The sequence below is a fragment of the Hylaeus anthracinus genome, unplaced genomic scaffold, assembly GCF_026225885.1.
Source record: "Hylaeus anthracinus isolate JK02 unplaced genomic scaffold, UHH_iyHylAnth1.0_haploid 0, whole genome shotgun sequence".
In the NCBI taxonomy this organism is placed as follows: domain Eukaryota; kingdom Metazoa; phylum Arthropoda; class Insecta; order Hymenoptera; family Colletidae; genus Hylaeus; species Hylaeus anthracinus.
Window position 1 is genome coordinate 6,793,394 of NW_026533254.1, and position 20,706 is coordinate 6,814,099.

Below are 20,706 nucleotides of genomic sequence, written 5' to 3' on the forward strand. Positions count from 1 at the left end.
TTAACACTTAAATAAGATTTTTCAAAAAGTGTAGTTAATCGATTTGTGCAGTGAACGGCTCATTTGAAGCCCCTATTTGAAAGGAGGGGCCTCTTGAGGGGCCTCTAGATCCACCACTGTTCGAGAGGATCCTCTTTCTTTGCGGGCGCAGGAGTGAGTTTCAGCTTCTTTTGCTTGGACGCAGTGGGACCGGTTTCTGATATCCGCCGCGAGCTCCGAAATTTGCTAATGACGCAATTATATCGTTCCGCGGGATCGTTGAACCGTCCTAATTCGTTGGTCGGGACCCGTTCGAAAATTTTGTCTCCGCTACGAATTCTTGGCCCGAAGAATCGCCCCATTATACGCTCCAAGCGAGAACGGAGAATAAAAATGAAAAATATGTATACCGTATACCGCGTGGTCCCCCTCGTTCTTCCTCTACCCGAGTCCCGCTCGTCGTCCAGAGAATAACATTCGCACTTTACGATTATGTCTGCCTACTTTTTTTTTGGCTCGTTTTTTGTCAAACTGACTGTGGCTGTTTGGTGTCAACGACAGATTCACGATCGGCTCTCTCTATACTCGCGGCGGTTTCGCTCGCGAGACGACTACCAAAGAGTCGCATAAATCGAGATCGTTGAATTAAATAGGCAAGGTCTCCGCCACCTGAACGATGCGTATCGAGCGTTTAATCCTGACATGGATCTCTAGGTAATTCTGCTTATTTAACGAACACAGAAGCTCTATAGAGTCTTTTGAAATACTTTGCCTCCGAGGCGATGAAATAACAAGTCGTTTAAAATTCATCAGCTTCGAGTTCGCCGAGTTCAAACACATCTGCTCTTAACTCAATTCTGAGATTTAATAATTACCATAGCCTACAACATATCGATACTTTCCTATTGTTACGTCATAAGTAACTGTTCCTAATATAAAATAATTTTTCCATCTCAAGCACGTGATTCCTTGACCTATAAAACTATTTCTGAACAAGTCCACGAGTCATAAAGTCCCCATTTTGAAATCGTTTCATCGATTGTATAAACAATCTATACTTAATTCAAAGTTCCACTCATATTTCACGTAAATTGCCCAACTATTCAACAACAACGATAATAAAAATAATTGAATTACAATGGATCAGAACAGAAGAACCTCGTGCCGAAGGATCCAGCTTCGTGGCTAGCGAGAAGCTCGCGCATCGCGGGGTTCTCTCTCCATCAAAACTGTCAGGACAAAATAGAAACGGCTAAAAATAATCCGTTGGAATGATACATCCCGAATAAAAAAATAAAATACGCGGATCATCGGCGAAGATAATACAGAGGGTCGAGCGAGGTCGCCTCTGTTCAGGCGGTAGCCTCGTATTTTATTCGATATTTTTTAAATACCGCTCGCGTCAGCCCGAGACGAGACCGTGCACGGTGACCGGATGTCGTAATGACGTACCGACAAAAGCGCGCCTGCGCAAGCATTCGTTTCTCTCCCTGTCCTTTCTTCCCGCGCTCCGCAGGATTCTTTTCTCGATAATCTCGATTCCCTCGACGCTGTCGCGAGTTCGTTGGTCGCGATCGCGCGTATTTACAACAGCATTCCGCGCGCGTATTCCGTTAGGCTTCCCTCTCGGACCCATAGATACGTGTCCGTCCAGGAATCTTATTGTTCGAACTCGACTGTTCGACTCTTCTATAGACAGAATTGGAAGTTGACTTAAGGGGGAGCACCACCTTTCGGGGCGAAAGGAATGCTGACATTTCGGATTTTTCTTCGAGGATACAGAACGAGTAGCATGCATTTTCTGTGGGTACATTAAAAGTATGGACTTTAGCGATATTATGGTTAGGTTTCATAAAATAGTTTCGATCATTGTTATCCACAGAATTCATTCCCAAATATGAGGATCTATTTCGACCTAGAAAGTCTTATATTACTTTTATAGGCAAAAAGTAACGTAGATATAGAATTGTAGTATAAGATCAGTATCCTTACCAATCATTCCTACATATGAGGATCTATTTTAGCCCTTAAAATCTTACATCACTTTGATGGATTGAAAACTGTGGTAGGCTTTAACCCTTTGCACTCGAATGTTTCTTCTAAGGGGGCATCGTAAGTCCAGGCAAACTTTATTAGTGATTACACAAGATAAACTTATGAGAGCGTAAAATTTGTAAAAGTGTACGATTCCTTGAAGGTTTCGGTTCAACTATCCGGAAAAACATTATACATATTTTGTATGACATGGTGCAATTCGGGAAGATATACAAGGAAACCTAAGATTGCAACTTAAAAGATACAAACTATTAATGCATATTTATGACTATTTCACACATTACCACATATTGGAATAGTATAAAATTTTGATTTTTGACATAAATGTTTCTTCAATGTCGCAAGTTACATGCTTTTTAAGTTACATTATGTAATACAACATGATTCCTGTTTGCACATGTTGTAACGAAATGGCCCCGAGTGTAAAGGGTTAAAATTTCATTGCAAAATCAGTATATAATCAAATGATCGAGTATTATCGCCATGGACATCCGATAATCGTCGTCGTGGAAAGTCGAGTTATTAAGAACACTTTTTCGCGACTTTACGACCAGTTTACGGTCACGGTTCTTCTCGAGGCACCCAAAATAAGCGTGAACCGATGTCTCGTCGTCCGCGACAATAACGCGAGCGATCGAACTCGTTCGTCATCGTTCCGTTTTATTAGCGTTCCACGTCCCCGTGAGTTTATGTCCCGTTGCACGCGTAGCTTCAAAGCGTTTTTATTAAGCGCAGCGCCGACACAAAACAGCGGAGCAGATTACCGGGGAGACGCACCTGCCCCCCTCGTCTGCGGGAGAGACAGAGAGAGCGAGAGAGAGAGAGAGAGAGAGGGGGCGGGGAGAAACGCGAAAAGAGCAGTCGGGCGCATCGAGCGCAGGAATTCGCGAATTATGACGGGACAAATCTTGGTAAAAAATAACATCTTTTGTCGGGGTTTATGCGGTGGCTGCGGGATAATTTCTTTCGACGAAGACGCGCGGCGACGCGGGCGTATCGCTCCGGATTTAACCATTCGTCGGTGCTTTCTCATATTCTTTGTCTCGAAAGACAGAGAGAAGCTGGGAAATTTCGTTTGTTAAGACAGTAAAAATAGAATGAAAGAAACGCTGGGGAATAGAATACAAATTTTACCCTACGAAGCAACCAACAGTCAACATGGCAAGGAATGTATGCATATTGAGTAACGACAAAAATAAAAATAACATCACATATCAGAGTGAAAAGTGACAATGCAATGTATCCGAATGAATAAAACGCAGAAAAGACCAGAAAAACCTGAAAGATGATCGAAATCCGCCAATCGGGGACCGTATCGAAGCATCAATCGTGGTTTGCGCGGAGGAACGATAAGATTAAGGTAACAAACCTTTCCCACCGTCGAAAATTTTACGCGAGTCCGCGAACAGGCTTTATCGGCTCGGTTTCGCCTTCGAGCGCGATACGCGATACGCGTTATTGACAGTCGAACACCGCGAGCGAAGAGATATATACCCACGGCTGGTGTACGATGTTTGCTCGGTGTTCCATTGGTAGCGGCGTGTCAATATCTTTACGAATACAACATCCCTGTTTCAATGAGAAACGATAGCCGCGAGCAAACTCGTCGATTCGCGTTACATCATCGCTTTCGACGGGACTTCCGGTAGGTGGGGCAGGGAACATTCAAATTGCAATGACAAATACCGTATCTTCTTCTTCTTCTTTTTTTCATTTCTTCGGTTGGATGTTCGGTATACGATACGTGGCCGAGAAGCAAACAAAGCGGGGAACGCTAATAGAGTTACGTATAAACGAAATGCACGCAATTGTTGGCAGAACTCGGACAACCGACGAATTATGTCCTCGCGAATTTCGTAATTGGTTACAATGTGTAACCTTGCACGTTGGAGAGGGACTGTTCGAGTTGTATGTACGCTGAGCCGATGTATGTTCAAACAAAACGCGAAGCGCGTGAAATTGTTGCTTTTAGAATAGAATGCGTGGAATAAAAATTCCATGATCTCAACTAATGTCAAAAGAGTCGATAGTGTAAATAGTTTTAAGGGGGAACCATGGTAGAATGTCGAATGGCGAAATTATTGAAATACTAAGAAAGATTAATGTTACTGTAAAGACCTCTTCGAATTACTGCACTGAAGATTAAGACAAACTATCATAAATTAATTTCAGCGAAATAAACGTCAAGCATTACCGACAACTAATAAGAAAATACATCCATAACTCAATTTATCTTAAATTATAATTAAAACTTGAAGGTAGTGAAACTTTCGTTACTATATTGCATTTCCAGTATACCTCTCACGAGATCATAATATATTTGTTTCTTGAGTATGCTAACATATCTTTGTATACATTAATGTATTATACTTGCATATTCGACGCAACTCATCTGCATATTGCGACCTATTTTATTTCCATAATCACTCGTAGTCTATTAATGTACATTTAATTAATATACAGGGTGAAGCGTTCGAAATTGTTACTTTTTAAGAAGAATGCATGAAACATAAATCGTACGATTCATGGTAGTCGTAAAGTGAATGAAGCGAAGATTTGTGCCGGTGTGTTCGAGAAGCAAATAAACTGGAAATGCTAATAGAGTTACCCATCGACGAAATGCGCATAATTGTCGGTAGAACTTGGGATACTGACGAATTACGTCTTCCCGAATGTCGTAATTTGTTGATGTTATATTGGCGACTTTGTACGCTAGAATAAGGCGATCTCTCTATCACACGCGAACTCCATGTGTGTTTAGTTAATGTATAGTACAGCGTACTTCAAATTGCCACCTCGATTCACGTTTATATATATATAGATAGAGATAGCATATAGATAAGTACATATAGATAATAGTATTTCCAGGGAAAAGAGGGTTAAACAAACATTACATACCTTAGTGGGGTACGTAACACGGATGAATAGAAAAGTTTCCCAAGAGACAGAAAAAGAATACTTCGAATAAATAGATGACGAATAAAAGCAACGTACGGAAATCTAGAAAACCATTGAAAATGATACCTCCTTAAATCAGTTAACCTCAACCGTTTTGTTTATTTGTAGCATTCTCTTCTACCTGCCATCAATAGTGGCGATCCTTCGAGTGATACCACAGCTGCTAAATAGACATTTACGCAAAGTAACAAGACTCATTGTCGATACTATCGAAGGCACAGAGTGAAACCAACACCTTCTCATCTCGACTTCCATAAAGGTATTACAGACAAGCGATTGTAGCCATTTTTTTGGCAAAGTGCTTCATAAAATATCAAAAGACCGAAGCTGCTAATGACCGTGGGCATTAACATGTACACAGCAATGCCTCGTGCTCTTTAGAAATTAATTTGCGAGTCGTAAACTCGCGGGGCACGTATATTTCAGTGGCTCACAGGTATAATCATCAAAGTCTCTCGCCCAGTTGCGCCTAAGGATTACGAAATGCATGCATGCTCCAACAATTCGATAAATTCGATACCTACATACCTGTAACGAATGTATCACTTTTTGAGCCTAGACAATACTGACCACTTTCTCTTGATGTGCCTACACATGTTCCTTTCGTATGAAAGTATATTTCCTACGAACAATCCAAGTAAAAACGCAGGTAGTCTGTATGATCATCATTATTTAGAATAACATACGACTCGACCAATAGAAATCGATCAGGAAATTTCTATTTCTAGAAACATGGTAGTAATTTATCTTGCATGGAAGCAGCTTTTTAATAAATATGTTTAAGGAGTGGATTGTGTACATAGTTTTATTGAAGTGTTTGTAGACACAAGATATAAACCTAATGTGACTACTGATTCGTCTCCTATGGGAGTATAATTTTCAATGGAAAATTACCAAACATTGTCTTGGATAGGAAAGATTATCTAAATATACATACATAGTTTGAACTCTGTATGGAGTATGTATTAAAGATAATAAGAACAGGAGTAAAATAAATTTTCCGTAGGTATCCTTAAAGGAGGATTTACGACCCAATAATGTAGAGGTTCTCAATCTTCGACTCTGGACTTCTCAAGAGAATATCATTACAAATTAAATCACTAAGTTGCACGCGACGCGTTGCATTTATAGTGTCTACAGATTTTATAGACATGTACCAATCCGAAGTGCACTCACGGTGCAACGCTATAATCGAAGAACCTAAATCGGATAATTCCATCCACTAGTTTTACGACTCCATGGTTGCGCCACACACGATTTCGTTGACAGAGCTAAGTCACGGTACGGGGAATGCGTAAATCGCGCTCGAACCTGGAATAATTCACCTCGAATCGACGATCGGAGCGTAATCCGATTCCGTTTACGCAATTTCGTTCGAATCGCAATCTCCCATTCGCGGATCGCGATCGGCAACGAGCCAGGACGATCGACGAACGAGATCGCGGCGCGAAATTCGAACGATCTTCGAGGCCCAGGTCGAGATCCAAGGATCGCGATCGGCGAGCCCGTACGATTCCGTGGCACGGCGCTTGTAAATTGATCCAGGCTGAAAGCGATCTGCTCGTTAAGTACCGCAGCCTCCGAGAAAGACAGCGCTGGAAAGTGATCCGGCGAGGATCGAGATCGAGATCGAGGAAAATAACGACGAAACGTGACGCACTTGCAATTAATGGCGGAAGCGACCTGTTCCACGAACCTTTGTTTCTCTAGTTACGCTGAATTATTCTCTCCGCGGCGATCTACGGTTGCGTTGGGTTGTACCATTTGTTTTGTAGCCTATAAGACACGTATACATATTCCGTGAGAGGAAAAGTCGGGACTTGCTTTCGCTTCTTTGACACTTTCCGTGAAGATTATTTCGAAATAGATTGAGAGCTTAGTCTTCTTAACGATTAGTTAACTCGTGAAAGAAGAATGGAACTTTAAAAGTTCGAGTTACATCAAGCAAAATATAATTCATTGCATTGGAACAATTTAACCTAAGATGGTTCAAACGTCAAAGAATTCTTTTACACCAACAACTCAACTTTTCCTAATCCTAATGTCATCAGTTTCCTAAACAACTAGTGTCCTTATTATTACCATTACTACTCTCGGAACACAGTCTCCATAGACACCAACATCAAGTAAATCAGTGTACGTACCGAACGAGATCCATGCGTTGACCGTGTCGAGGAACCAACGTAGAGGTGTCCGAGATCGTCGCTCACCGATCTCTGGGCGTCACTCGCGGGCACACATATACAGACACATACGCAACAGCACACACGTGGCAGCTACTCGGAACGCAGCGAACGGGTTCGCGGGTTCGCGGACGCACTCGTCGAACGGTCGTGTTTTCGCGGGAGGGACCGTGTCGGTGGCTCGGGGGTCCAGTTTTCGCGGTGCCACCCCGTATATCGCATGGGAAAATAAATCTTGCGGACACTCACCGGGAGGGAGACTGGACACTGGACGCTGTCACCGGACACGGGTTGCAGCGACTGCAACAGATCGCGTGCGTGAAAGAGAGGACGGCTATCAATGGCTGCATTATACAATACCGGGCCCAGCGGTGTGTGCACACGCCTGTGCGCGTGCGTGTGGGGACTCAACGCAAGCGCGAGCGCGTATGTAAACGCGAGTAGAAGCGAACGGGGTCCACCGAACGAACGAATGAGCCACGGTCCGCGCACTAGCAGGTATTCCTCTGAAGAAGAATCTCTCACGTGTACGGAACCTGTCCGATCCCATGCGACCGACCAACGAAAACGTCGCCAACGACGGAACGGACGGTGCATGCCCGAACGAGCTCCACCCTGATTTCTCTGGATTTACTTTTCGACGAGCATTTTGTCGATTAGATATCGCCACTTTTGCAAACACCGGAGCTGCACTACGTTCGATTATTGTGGCGACCTCTCCTATCCTTTCCCTTTCTCTGCCTGTCTCGTTCTCGGCTGCCCCTTCTACCGCAGTTGCTCGAACGACCATTCTTTCTACGTTTGTCTCGGCTAGTGTAGGTATTTATGCCTCGGAGGCAAACTGTGTTTCGTCTTCATTTGGCAGATTTTGTAATTTATCTTGCAATGGAGGAAAGATCATTCAGAAACAAAGTCGAGTAGGATACGATCTTCCTCCAACTATTTTAACCCTTAAGCTACAACCACGTGTGAGACTCGTGGTCGGTTATTCAGGCCATAACTGATTATCATAAACATTACATTTTGGTCCCAAGCTGTTGGAGCTTAAATCGTAGCTGAAGGGGTTGATTATTTTAATTGTACTACCCTATATGTATTCCACATATCACGTCTAGCGACTTTAGTCCCACCCGGTTCCGTGCACTCGTTGCGTCCCGTTTTTACCTTTCCATCTTCCCCCTTATTCCTCGATCCTTCCCCGCCATCCCTGGCCTTCCGTCTTTCTCCTGGAGAACCCGACCGGACTGACCTGTTCACGTGTACGCGCCGCACCGGCCGCAATAACTATATCCAGCCGCGCTTTTTTGCCAGGCCGTTCTTACGCGGCTCGGAAATGAATTGAGTTATTGTAAAATCGTGTCCCAGCGCCGGCTGTAATTGTCCGCGCGCGTGTCCCCTCTCTCTTGCTCGAAGCGCCTATGTAACTCGAGCGGATTTTTCGCTCGGCGCCTTTTAGCCCCGGTGGCCCGTGCTCGCCACGTGCCCGTCGGACACGATTTCACACGAATCGACGTGCTTCGCGTCCTCTGTCGCAAATTGCCTCCATCTGCCATGCGGTTTTGGCAGAAAATTGAATAACTTTTGATTTCTAAACGAATCTAAGCTTTTGGGTCAACGTATTTTTTACTTGCCAGTATTTCAAACTAAGAGTCAGGTGACTCTAATTTATTTAGTTTTTATGAGTTGTATTTACGTGAAGGTGTTTCCTGACTAACCTACATAGTTTAACGAACAATCGAATTATCTTCGAAGCAGAGTTCGCCAAAACTCTGAGTAAAGAACATAAATTCCAGATCTAATCCTGAGAATAAATGTAAACGAGTCTTCAACCTCCTTAACCTCTTAAACCTTTCAACATGGCTCAATTGAGGGTGACCAACCGAATTGTTGCATCGTTCGTTGCAATTGTTCATCGAACAAAATGTACTCGACCCTGCTTTGGAGTTGCTTAACACAGATCGCGCGGATTTTTCGCTCGCCGTGTGTTAGTACCGGTGACCCCAGCGAGCCACGTGCGCCCCGTACACGATTTAACGTAGATCAACGTGTTTCCTGTTTCACCTACTCGTAAACCGTGCCTCGGCGTCGTATAATAGATTTGTCGCGGATAATCGTGGCCGCATGTAGATCAAAACTACGCGCAAGGCCATTTCTCGATCGCGGAAACGTGACCTCGATGGACCCCCTGTCGATGTAAGGCAAATTTTTTGATAATTCCATTCGAGATTTATCGCGAAGCTTAACGCTGCGGTTGGGCTCCGAGTCGAGCGACTTCGCCGGTAAACACGAGTTCGCGACTTCGAAGTTCCTAGGAAAGAATTTTTCTTCGAGGACTCTTTGACGGTTCGATTATGGTAACTTACATAATTGTGAACTTGATACTCCATTCTTCAATAAGAGTGTGAGCTATGACTCACCGTGCTTGATAAAAGTTTATACGAATAACAGAGTAAACTTTGGGAATAAATCTTTGCAGAGAGTTCTCATTCGTCATCTATTGTTAGAACCTTTGTCATAATTTTCATGATGTGCGAATCACCTCTACTTAAGATATTTCGTTGAACGCAACGCGGGAGTAGAGCCCAGAACTTAATGAATAAGCGCAATAAACAGGTGGTTCTCGACTCACCGGCTTCGAATCTCCTTCCAGCTGATCGGGTTTATGGCCGTGACGACCCCATCCACCGGCGGACAATTACGGCGAACATCAGGAAGCACACCGTTCTGCGAACAGATCGATCGTTTTATTGTTTTTGGGTGGTAAGCCAATGCAGTAGCCTTTTGGCGGTTCTGGTAGGTGGGATGGGGTAAACGGGTATCTGAAACGGATGATAATAAATGAATATTTGAATTTGTTCAATCACTCCTCTCAACGCGAAATCGAAGTAAAACCGTTTTATCTTAACAGCATCTTAACATCTCCTTGGACTCGTGCCATCAAGGATGAGTCAGATATTTTTGCAATTATTCCGAAGCATAAGTAACAAAACTGCTAGTCACTGAATATAAATAAAACTGAGGTGAACAATGCACGAGCAGTGTAATGGGACTTGGCCTTTGAGTTGTCATCGTACGTCATGGAATAATAAAGGCATCGTTCCGTACGACATTTAAAACAAAGATCAGACAAAGTACTATGGATGATGTAAGAGCTGAGTATGAAGAGCGTGTAATCGGTTCGAACTAAAGATCGAGAGTAAGGTGTATTATTGAACTGTCACAGAGACTCTCCGACGCTGCCCTTCGTTTTCTTAGATCTAATGTTTCAAAGAGGGAAATACAGTGTTCCTTAAGCAAATCGTCATGTTTATCTCAAATTTCCTACAGATGGACTTAGTGTATCTTATACTCGAGTAACAGTACCGTGAATCGACCTTTACTCGAGTCTCTGATAACCGATAACAAAGGGAGCCGCGCATGTATCGCGAAAGATTTGCATGGAGGTCGAAGGACTCGCGACTGGAACCGACAGATACGAAGGATCCCGGGACAAGACAAAGGACGATGATTCAGAGGTAGTAGGAGAGAAGTACCTGGTAGATGACACGAGATTCCTACGAAGGTGGGTACTACGTCACTGTCTTTTTCTTCTCCGCCGGATTCTCCGTCTCGCGCGCACCTACCCACCGGTTCAAACGTTTTCAACTCGAAACGCCGGCATTCCTCCCGCCGCGTGGAATCCGACGATGTTAAATGAACCGTCCACAGAAAATATAATGTCCGCCGAACATTCTTCCCCGTTTTCGAAATTTATGCCCGACCGAAATCGTCTTGAATCACTCGGGCGTCGAGACCGTCCCGGTGAGAATGGAAACCCGTTACATGTGGAAGTGATACTGGGTTATCTAGAGAGCTGACGCCTCTAATTTTTTAATTGGTCGATTACTAAAATTCTGTAAAACATGCTCAGTGAACTCTACGAGGAACCTGAATCACGCTAACGACAACCAAAGTGACCTTAAGGTAATACAAAAGAAATTTATGTCACAGAAAAAAGTACCTCATAGAATGACTATAATACTTCTAAATTGATACCAACATATCAATATATTTCCATAACATACTCGATGACCAGGCGATCCACCCCTGTCCCTATATAATAGTCGCACAGACGTAACAGGAACAGTAGGTATACTACCGTTCTCTGAAGACAATTGGTCTGAATTAAGTCTACGTTAGGTCTGGTTCGACCAAAATGACTGTAAAAGTAATACAAAAGAGATTGATGTTACAGAAACAAATATCTCATATATTGACTATAATACCTCTAAATTGATACTGATATATCTTTCCATAGCATATACGATGACCTGGTACCACCTCTGTTCCTATAATAGTCACTCAGACGTAACAGGAACAGTAGGTACAGTACCGTGTAGGTTCACTGAAGACAATTGGTCTCGCGGAGAGTAATTGTCTTGGTCGAACGAAGACAGTTGCCAGGGGAATTAGTTAGCCCAGCCGCTAAAACGTATCCGGGCGTTCGTTACTTTGTGAACTGTTCGGGCCACGGTGAATCTTACGCAAGGTTTACAATGAAATACGGGCTGCATTAACGGTGTCTCCGCAGCGGCATTCCTAGCCGACCGTTCCCCATCTTTCTACGCTTTCACGGAGAAGACTGCAGGTAGTCTTTGCTCTATTAATAGTCCGGCTGATCAATTCGCAGTCGCGCTGCTCGGATACCTGCGGCACGTGGGCGTTCCCGGGTAGCAGGCAACCGTAAAGTCGTTAAGTAGCCACTTCGAAACTCGGAATAAGGAGATGATGGATCATTAGCCCTGAAGATTCCCGCGCGACTTTCCGTCACGGTCCCGTGGTAACGCATACCAGTCGATTCGCGGGAAATCGAACACCTAGACGTTTTTAAATTATCACCTTCGAACGGAAGTCGCGTGGTGAAGATCGTTCGTGTACCTTCATTCAATTCCAGGCAATCGTTATGGCAAAAGCGTTGGTATAAGACACATTTGACTTTCCAATTCCCGTCGCGTTAAAATCCACTTTGTTAATCTTTGGAACTTTGTTAATCTCTGTCTGTATAAAGAATGACAGTATGGGACACTTGGGGTATTCAAAACAAAGATGTGTATGCCAAAAGAGACCATCTTCTAAAAAGACTGCATCTACGATTGATGTGTCTGTATAAGATTGTCCCTAAGCTACTAGTAGTCTGCGCTGGTGATGTCTGGCCAAGCACGGGAACTACCTACTGTGACCGTATAGCGCTGCAGCAATGGGTCTACGGTAACAGTTACTATCATTCGAAAAGGAAGTAAGCAATATTAAGCTATTACGCTGTTCAATCCAAATTGAATCGAGATCTCAAATTAGTCCAGCAGCTGTTTATATATATGATGCAATAATAACATGTCTTTACTGCGCCAAGAGTACATACAATATTAAATGTAAAATCGAGTAAAATATGATACGCGAAGGTAAATATGCGTTTATGGCGCAAAGGCGAGGTGCAGCTACATGCTGTTATTAGGTTAATCTCGAAGTAAGCTGACAGACGAATGTTTGCGGTATTAATATAATGAAAATGTAATAACTTTTTCACTGCACGCGAATTTTTGAAGTTGGCGGTTACTCTTTGAATAAAATCTAGCATTTTCGATTAAAAATGATCTTTAAAAATCGACTCCTCTTTAATCCACACCCTCGGTGATATTTCTCGCGTTAAGACGAGTTAAGGTAGACGGCTTAAAATAAACAAAATTCGATTTTCGAATTTTGATGTTTTCTGAAAGGTACATCTTTGTACATGTTTTGCAATGAAGATTTGTTTCATAGGTATTTGGAAGGATTTACATATAAATTCAAATGAATGTGTAAATAATGTGATTTGGAAGTTGCCATTGAAGAGGTCATTTAATGGAACTGAAGTCCTCATGTGTAGCGTATACATAGCTACATCACGTTTTAATGAAGGAAAGAAGATACTACTTGACATCATGCGAAGATTCGACATTGAACCTGGTTTAAATACCCAAAAGATCTTCCAGTGCCAAGATGAAATGAGGGTGCGTTATGCTGAAAAGGCTAAATCAGCAGTCTGGAGGCAAGGCGATCTGCCAGGTGGTCCAGAACTAAAGTACAAAAAGATGCAGCTATGGAAAACGGTACCTTGTACGCTGCTGAAAAGTTTTGAAGAAGAGTAAGGTATGTATAATAATAAAATCACTAAATTAAAATTTTAACTTTATAGGCGCAAAAAGAAAATGAAAAGTAGTGTATTATTACCATTGAGTGTAGAACCATTAAAAATTAATTCTGCGAGTGTCAAAACACGCATTATAGACTGTAATGTAAGGACGTAAAATGCCAGTTTCACAAACAATTGAATTTCTGAATTATAGACGTACAACCGAATGACCTGTAATGCAGTATTTGAAGCCGTATAGGTCTGTTTAATAAATCATCCTGTGAAAAGAGGGTAGATTCGCGAAGGTCCAAGAACGCAGGTGCGAACGCAGCCAAGGAACGCGTCGAAGCGTGGGCAATTCTCGTTACGGCGGAAGAATGCAGCCAGTGTTGCTGTATTAATAGAGCGTCTGATAAATTCGTGGTCATGGAAGCGAGACGCCTCGAGGCTATGCAGAGGTTTCTAGGTAGCAAGCAGCCATAAAGGCGCTAAATAGCCACTTTCGACCGGGAGAAGAAAGTGGTGCTGGAACATCAGCCGCGGGGGATAAGATTCGACCGTCTCGCATACCCGAGCTAACAAAAATGCGCAAACTCAGCTAGTATTACGCGTGAATCGCTGGATAAAAGACTCGCGGTTCTGGACGCCGACAAAAGCGTTCAAGATAACGGCTGTTCGGACCAGGCATCATCGTGATTCGCAAATGAACGTCGATGGTATTGCACCACCTCCTGAGATTCCCTTATCCTTCGTTACGACAGAAGTGGCGAGTCTTATTATTGGATAAATGCGACGAATAGTACTTTACAACCCAGTTTCAACACAGTTCCTTTCAATAAAATCCTATACGAGTGTTATAGCCGCGCGAGTACTATGCATAGAGTTCGATCCACGGTAAATGGATGAAACGATGCAACCGTTCTTGAAAAAATCCTGTTGCATTCGTGAGACATTCTTGCGAGATTTACTTAGTAGAAGGTGCACTTTGACAAAGAAATGTAGCAAGGTATGACACACAACGAGGAATGAAAGTAGCCTATTTAAGATCGGAGACTGTCGGCAGAAGCCTAGACCTTGGGATTGCCGATCAAGCGCTACAGCGAATCGCGAATGAACGTCGATGGTAATGCACCACCTCCTGGTTTTCCCTTATCCTTCGTTACGACAGACTCTGTGAGCCTTATGCCCCGATAAACGCGGCATTCTCGCCGTTAGAAGAGGATAGAGTCGTATTTTATCACCGTATCTCACGAAGATTGCGGCTTTTCCTCCCGCGACGGCGTTTACTGGCCTAACAACGCAACGAGACGGAAGTTGTAATTCGCGAATAACGTTCGAGTGCGCGCATCAAAATCGAAGGAATTGCGCGAAAGAAAGCTTGCTCATTCGAGATCTACTCGCGGCCGTTTAGGTTCCTCGGGAACGACCGTTGCCCGTTTCCGCCATTGCATTAATATGCTAATAACGCGTGGGCGTTCTAAAGAAACAAGGAAGCGTGAGGCGCGACCCGACCATTTTTGGATGTGGTTCAATGTAACCGGCCAGTCCGTGGAGTTAGAAAACCCCACCATGGCGAGGGGACTCTTTCGTTCCCGAGGTGACGTTATCAGGTGAGACAGTGTTGCGGTGTCGAGATCGTCCTGGGATTAGCGATGGGTTCAAGCATCGTGCGAGGAGAAAGGCTGGGATTGAATGTTAAATTATTATACGCACAGATTCAATTACCAAAATGAATTGCTAATAATATCGTTATCCTAGATCTTTGTATGATGAGTCCTGGAATTCTTGATGGGTGTTGATTGTCTTGGGAGTTTTGATAGATTTTGAGTGTCATGAATAGAGTTATAAAAATTCCAATAGTTTTGTAATGCATTATTAGAAAAATAGACCGTTACAAAAAAATTGGGTAATAGGTGACCGTTCCATTACACATTATAAAAGTAATGGGTAACGAGCGAATGATTCGTTCCAAATGAAAAAAGTAATGGGTAATGGAACGGTCATCCATTTCCCACTACTTTTTCAATTTGTAATGGAATGGTCATCCATTACACATTACTTTTTTAATTTGTAATTAAAAAAGTTACCCATTACACATTACCAATTTTTTGTTGTTGTAATAAGTAATGCATTACTTTTATATTACAATTTTCACATCTCTGGTCTTGAATGTACTGAAAGTCTTGAGAGGCGTTGAATGACTTTTGAAGAAAGTATACGAAGTTTGTATATTGCTATCAAACTTGATGTCATCGCTATCTGGGATAATCCGTTCGCGGATGGTAGACAAAGTGCCATTTAGGAAACCTGGAATTTAACCGCACTTGGATTTCTAGCGCGTGCGCGAAGAACCGGTACAATTTACAAGTCGTTATTGCCCCCATTGTTGTTTCGTGTGCTGCGAACAGAACGTGGACGACGTGTTCCAGAGACGCTACTCTTTGCGAAAAACTCGCTGTATGGAATCCCGTATGGACGATTGAAAGTTCACAGGTGACATCGGAGAGGACATAGAAGTGGGGTGCAAAGAACGATCCTCCAGCTCGTGGTAACGCGATGATACTTCGCCTTTAGAGGGACGGCGAGCGCAGCAGCAGGTGAACAGCTGATTAAGGATCCATGGGTCCGATCGGGCGGAAAGTAGCGGTTCGAAGATTCAGGAACAATCGGAGAGTAGTCGCGGGAATCAGGCCCCGAAGCGAAAGCAGGCGATCGGTCAGGTAGGAGTCCGGTAGGTGAGCCGTTTGCCGGTTGGAAGGCGAGTCCAAGCTGGAAGGATGCTGGAGAGGCCGAGTGGTGGCGGCACGGCCGGTGTGGTCAGGTGGTTCGCAAGGACGCGGCAGGCCGTTCACCCGTTCACCAGTTCCCCTCCTCACCTGTCCCCCATTCCGCTGTCCCCTTCGTCACTGATCTCTCTTCATCTACCCTGACTCTCGATCCTCTCCTCCTCTCCCCAACCTCGTCTCGTTCTCTTTTCTCCTTTATCATCAGCCCCTCTACCCCACCGCTCCACTTCGTCGTCCTCCTTCGCAGGTTTCTCCTCCTTCCTCCAGTGAGTACCCCCTTCTAGATCTCGAACGCACCAGCGCTGTCTTAACTAAGTTACCGGTATTTATACTCGGAGGAATCGCTGGTTACCGGACTGCGCTGCTCGTGTAAACACGATAATTGGCCTGTTACGCTCCGCTTTTTGCGACCGCGCGGACATTTTTTCGTCGATAACGCTCGTGTCCCGATCAGGCCCCGATCCCTTCTTTCCTGGTAACGTCTTCTTAGCTGAAATTGGTTCGAGTTGGCGCGATGGGGGCCACAAACGCGACGAATTATCATGAGACAAGATGCGGGAATGGTTGAATGACAAGCGGTCCAATTATCGACACGTTCCGCGCCAATTGGGATTTCGCAGCCGTTGGTCCTAGGTTGCATCTAGGTCTAGCTTCTATTTTATACACAAATTTGTATAGAAATTCCCCCTGCTTTTCTAATTGACGAAAGATTTCCTCTTACTTTCGCGCGTCGCTAATAAATACTTGCTTGTTACGACCTGTCCCCATACACGGTTGATACTTTTGATGATGGGAACTGGTTTCACCTTGATCCGCCATTAATTTGTTGGCGCGAACGTTAACGGCGTCGGCAGGAATTCGCATAAATCTCGGAATCGCGAAAAGTACGACGATTACGGCGCCGGCGCGAGGGTTGGCGATTCGTTTGCATTAGCGGAACGATCCCTCGTGCCTACCTCCTGACCTTCCCAGCGACGTTACCGCGAAGGCGATATATCGCGCCACGGTGATCGCCGTAATTCGCATGCAATCCCAGCGTAGTTCATAATTCAGGTCCACCGCGGAAGAAGCTGCATAATAGATCTTTATCCGCGGGAAGGCATTAACGCTTCTGTTAAATATTGCCTTGGGGGATTTTAACATTTATTTTGTTAACCTCCCACAACCCTGAAGACGTCCTCGCAAAGTGTTCTCCTAAGATTTTGATGACATTTTTATGAAAAACGATTACGGTGAAATAAATTCACCCTTTCAGACCCGAATTTTTTTTCCAATGTAATTTAATTTTTAGGATTAACTTGGACTAAAATTGGTCTTTCTTTATGTGAAAAATAAGGATATTCGCCCTAAACGATAGTGTCGATAATTTAAAAATTCTGTGTCCTCAATTATGGACGCCAGGTCTGAAAGGGTTAATCGAAAAGTCGAGGAATCATGATTCGTCACATCATCTCTCATCGATCACTAAGAATTCCTAAAAGTATTTTCGCACCGTCCACCGTGAGTCATCTCAAAAACTCCTGGGATTTCCAATTAGAAAGTTTTTCGTAACATTTCACACTCGCATAGTTTCTAAGCGAGATACCGATCGAATTCCGTGACAGTGAAATTCACCAGAAATGACGTCACGAATGAAGTCACAGGAGGTTCTCGTTTGACGAGGGGTCGATCATGACAGTGCTTCCCAACAGGTGTGCTACGAAGAGAGCGTGAATGTGCCATGAATAAATTGAATTGTTAACAAGGTACTTGAACAGGTAAACGAGTTATGGATAGAGAAATCTAAATGGAGTTACATCTGATAATGTTGTCAAATTCACTCAAAAATTGGCCTCCGATACCATCAAAAGTTCTAATTTAACATTTCCATCGTTAGTGCCTACCGACGATCGTACAATACGATCTTTTTACAGAAGCCAAACATAATATAGGTTATACGGGGGTAACAACATTTTTTCGACTTGAAAAAGTGTGCCTTATATAAAAAAGTTTGGAAAGTCGTGGTACCTTGGTTTGGAAACGAGAGATGGAAAGCACAAGAGCAGGTTGAGAGTCCCGGATATTGGGAGAGGGGGGGGGGGATACAGCCCTCCCGCAGGGAACTAATAACCGGGTTTCACAAGGCGTGTCCCGGTACACGCGCACGCGAAGAAAGCGTGCGTTACTCCGTGATCGCGAGCCCGATTCGCCGACACATACAGATTCCTCGCTCGGGGTTGGTGTCGTCCGATAGGTTTTGCGGGGCGCACGTCAAACGGCAGGTAGCCGATAAACAGACGGTCGCGCGGCTGTTATTAGCTTCTTTTTTCCCCAGTAATACATGCCCTGTCAGCCTCAGGAAGCAAGAAGCGTTCCCAATCGTAGTTACTGTCAGCTGGCTTAAGTAACAATACCCATTTTCTCTGCCCTTCCTCTCGTTTCTTCTCCTTTCCTTCCATTGAAACTTATTAGATTGCGTACAAGAGGACTCTTCGAATCAAACTCAAACATCTACACGTGATTATTCCGAGCATTGCACAGACGTTATGGACTTAGTGCTCTTCCTCTCAGTGGCTTACTTAATCCAAAAGGCGCAAGCATTCTTTCTCACAACTGTACGTGAATTTTCTAAACATTTTTCATCACTCAACCCTTTTCTTTCAATGTAGAAGTTGCGACTTCGCCCTGTTTGGATCTCCAGAAAAAGAGTCCGTGCAAGAGGGGTAGTGCTCGAAGTCCATTGAACGAAACGGTTTCTTCTTTTTTCTCCCCGTCGATGAACTCTTTTCCTTCCAGTCAAAGTCGTGACTCGGTCTTCCTCTTTTCCGTTGCCGCGTCCTCGAGAGAAAGAACAGCGTGAGGGGGTGGCCGAGGCGACGCTCCAAGTCGATTGAACAGAAATTGAATGATTGGGAGCGCACGCCTCGAGGGCGCTTGATTGTTCATTCAAACAACAATCGTAATTGCGTTACACGTCGCTGTAAGGGACGGAGGTGGGGACTGGTGACGAACGAGTGGCTCGGGGGAGGGAGAAAGGGTCGACGGGGATGAACGAGCAACGGATGAATGTCGAGCCGATGGGAACACCCGCGTTTGGGACAACTTCTGACGTGTAAGGGCAGTGATTCTTAACCAACGTGAATTTTATTTTATTTTTCAATCAGCTGACTACTCTGACTTTCATTTCATTTTTCGGAAACCTCCTCCATTCTCTTCGTATCGACGTTTATCCTGTTCCGCCGAGGACTCGAGTGAAAGTCGAGGGATAGCTTCTATATCGTGTATTCTTACTCGTAATTAGTCAAGATTATCCCTTTGAGTGCAAGAGGAAATTTTTATATATATATATGAGAAATGCCAGACAATTATAAACAAAGACGTATGATTGTAAACAAAAATGTAGATTTCGGTTACTTTCATTTTAAGTTTCATGAAATTTTTACACAATATTAAAGACATGTGAGACGTCCTTTATTACTAAAAAAATAAAACGTTATAGGTTTATCAAAAAATAAATTTGTATAAAGGAAGTATTTTCACAAAAATTTGAACTTGAATTTTGTTTGCAAATAAACATAATTTATTGTCTGTTAAATTAAATATTTTCAGTTATTTTTTCTTTATTTATAATTCTTATACGTAAGCATAAATAAAACTATATGCGTTAAATATTGACATTATTTTCGTAGAGCAAAATTGATTTTTTAACGAGTTATAGCACTTACAGCTTTAAGCAGCATTATATCGCTCTTGGCCCTTTTTGCAAGTGTATGGAGGAGCGATATATTGCTGCTTGCGACTCAAAGGGTTAAGAAGTTGCTTTTCTTCGATCTACGTCGTGAAAGTCTAAGAATCTTCCCCAAAACCTTGTCGTGAGTTCGAAAGATTAAGAACCACTGCATTAGGGGTAGCCGCGACGCTGGAATGAGTGGCCTCGATTGAGCACTTTTCTGCTCTCCTCGATGCTTCCACTCGACCACCGGCGCTACGCTAACGTTATTAGTGCCACCAGGTCCTTGTTCGGCCACGTTTGGCCTTTGGACCTCGTCCTTATCACGTGGCGGTGCATTTCCTGTCGCACTGATCCGATCAGGGCTTTGTTCACTTTTTAAAGGCCGACAGGGAGTCGAGTCGTTCGTGTTTTTTTTCTCACAGTGACTTCGACCGTAACTTTCCAACATATCTTTCTTAATTCTTCGATGACGGATAGCTGGGTCGGTTCCTCTTTAAACCTTTGAAGTATTGGAGTAATATTCCCTATTAATTTGGAGCGCAGTTTACGAATATGGCATACATGACATTAACAGACTTAATCAAGTCTTAACATATTCGCGACTGCTAACGTGAATTCACGTCAAATCAAATTCTATTCGTGGTTATGAAGAAATTATAAAAATTTGTTTATCTTATACACATATTTACAACATTCTCGACATTTCAAAACATATTTTGTAATTTTTATCTTGGCCCTAACGATACGTTATGTCCAGCTTCAGAATTGTATTATTTTCGTCAGTACTCGGTATTAGAAACGTAAAATATCTGCCGGTCGCGGATGTGTTAATGTACGTCATAATGTAAGTTTATGAGACAATAAAGTACTTTACGGAGAAATGTA

General features: G+C 43.4%; 1 protein-coding gene across 3 annotated transcripts in view; it reads right to left on the bottom strand.

Annotated features, from left to right (window-relative positions):
- LOC128894346 (transcription factor SOX-5) overlaps positions 1-20,706 on the bottom strand; it is a 223,547-nt gene that overhangs the window by 156,678 nt on the left and 46,163 nt on the right. For 2 of the 3 annotated variants that reach the window (XM_054156015.1, XM_054156037.1), the window contains exon 2: positions 9,805-9,899. In XM_054156015.1, the coding sequence (XP_054011990.1) occupies positions 9,805-9,899 (95 nt within the window). Of the gene's footprint in view, positions 1-7,136; positions 7,735-9,804; positions 9,900-20,706 lie in introns of those variants that run through there. The other variant, XM_054156030.1, reaches the window with a different exon arrangement.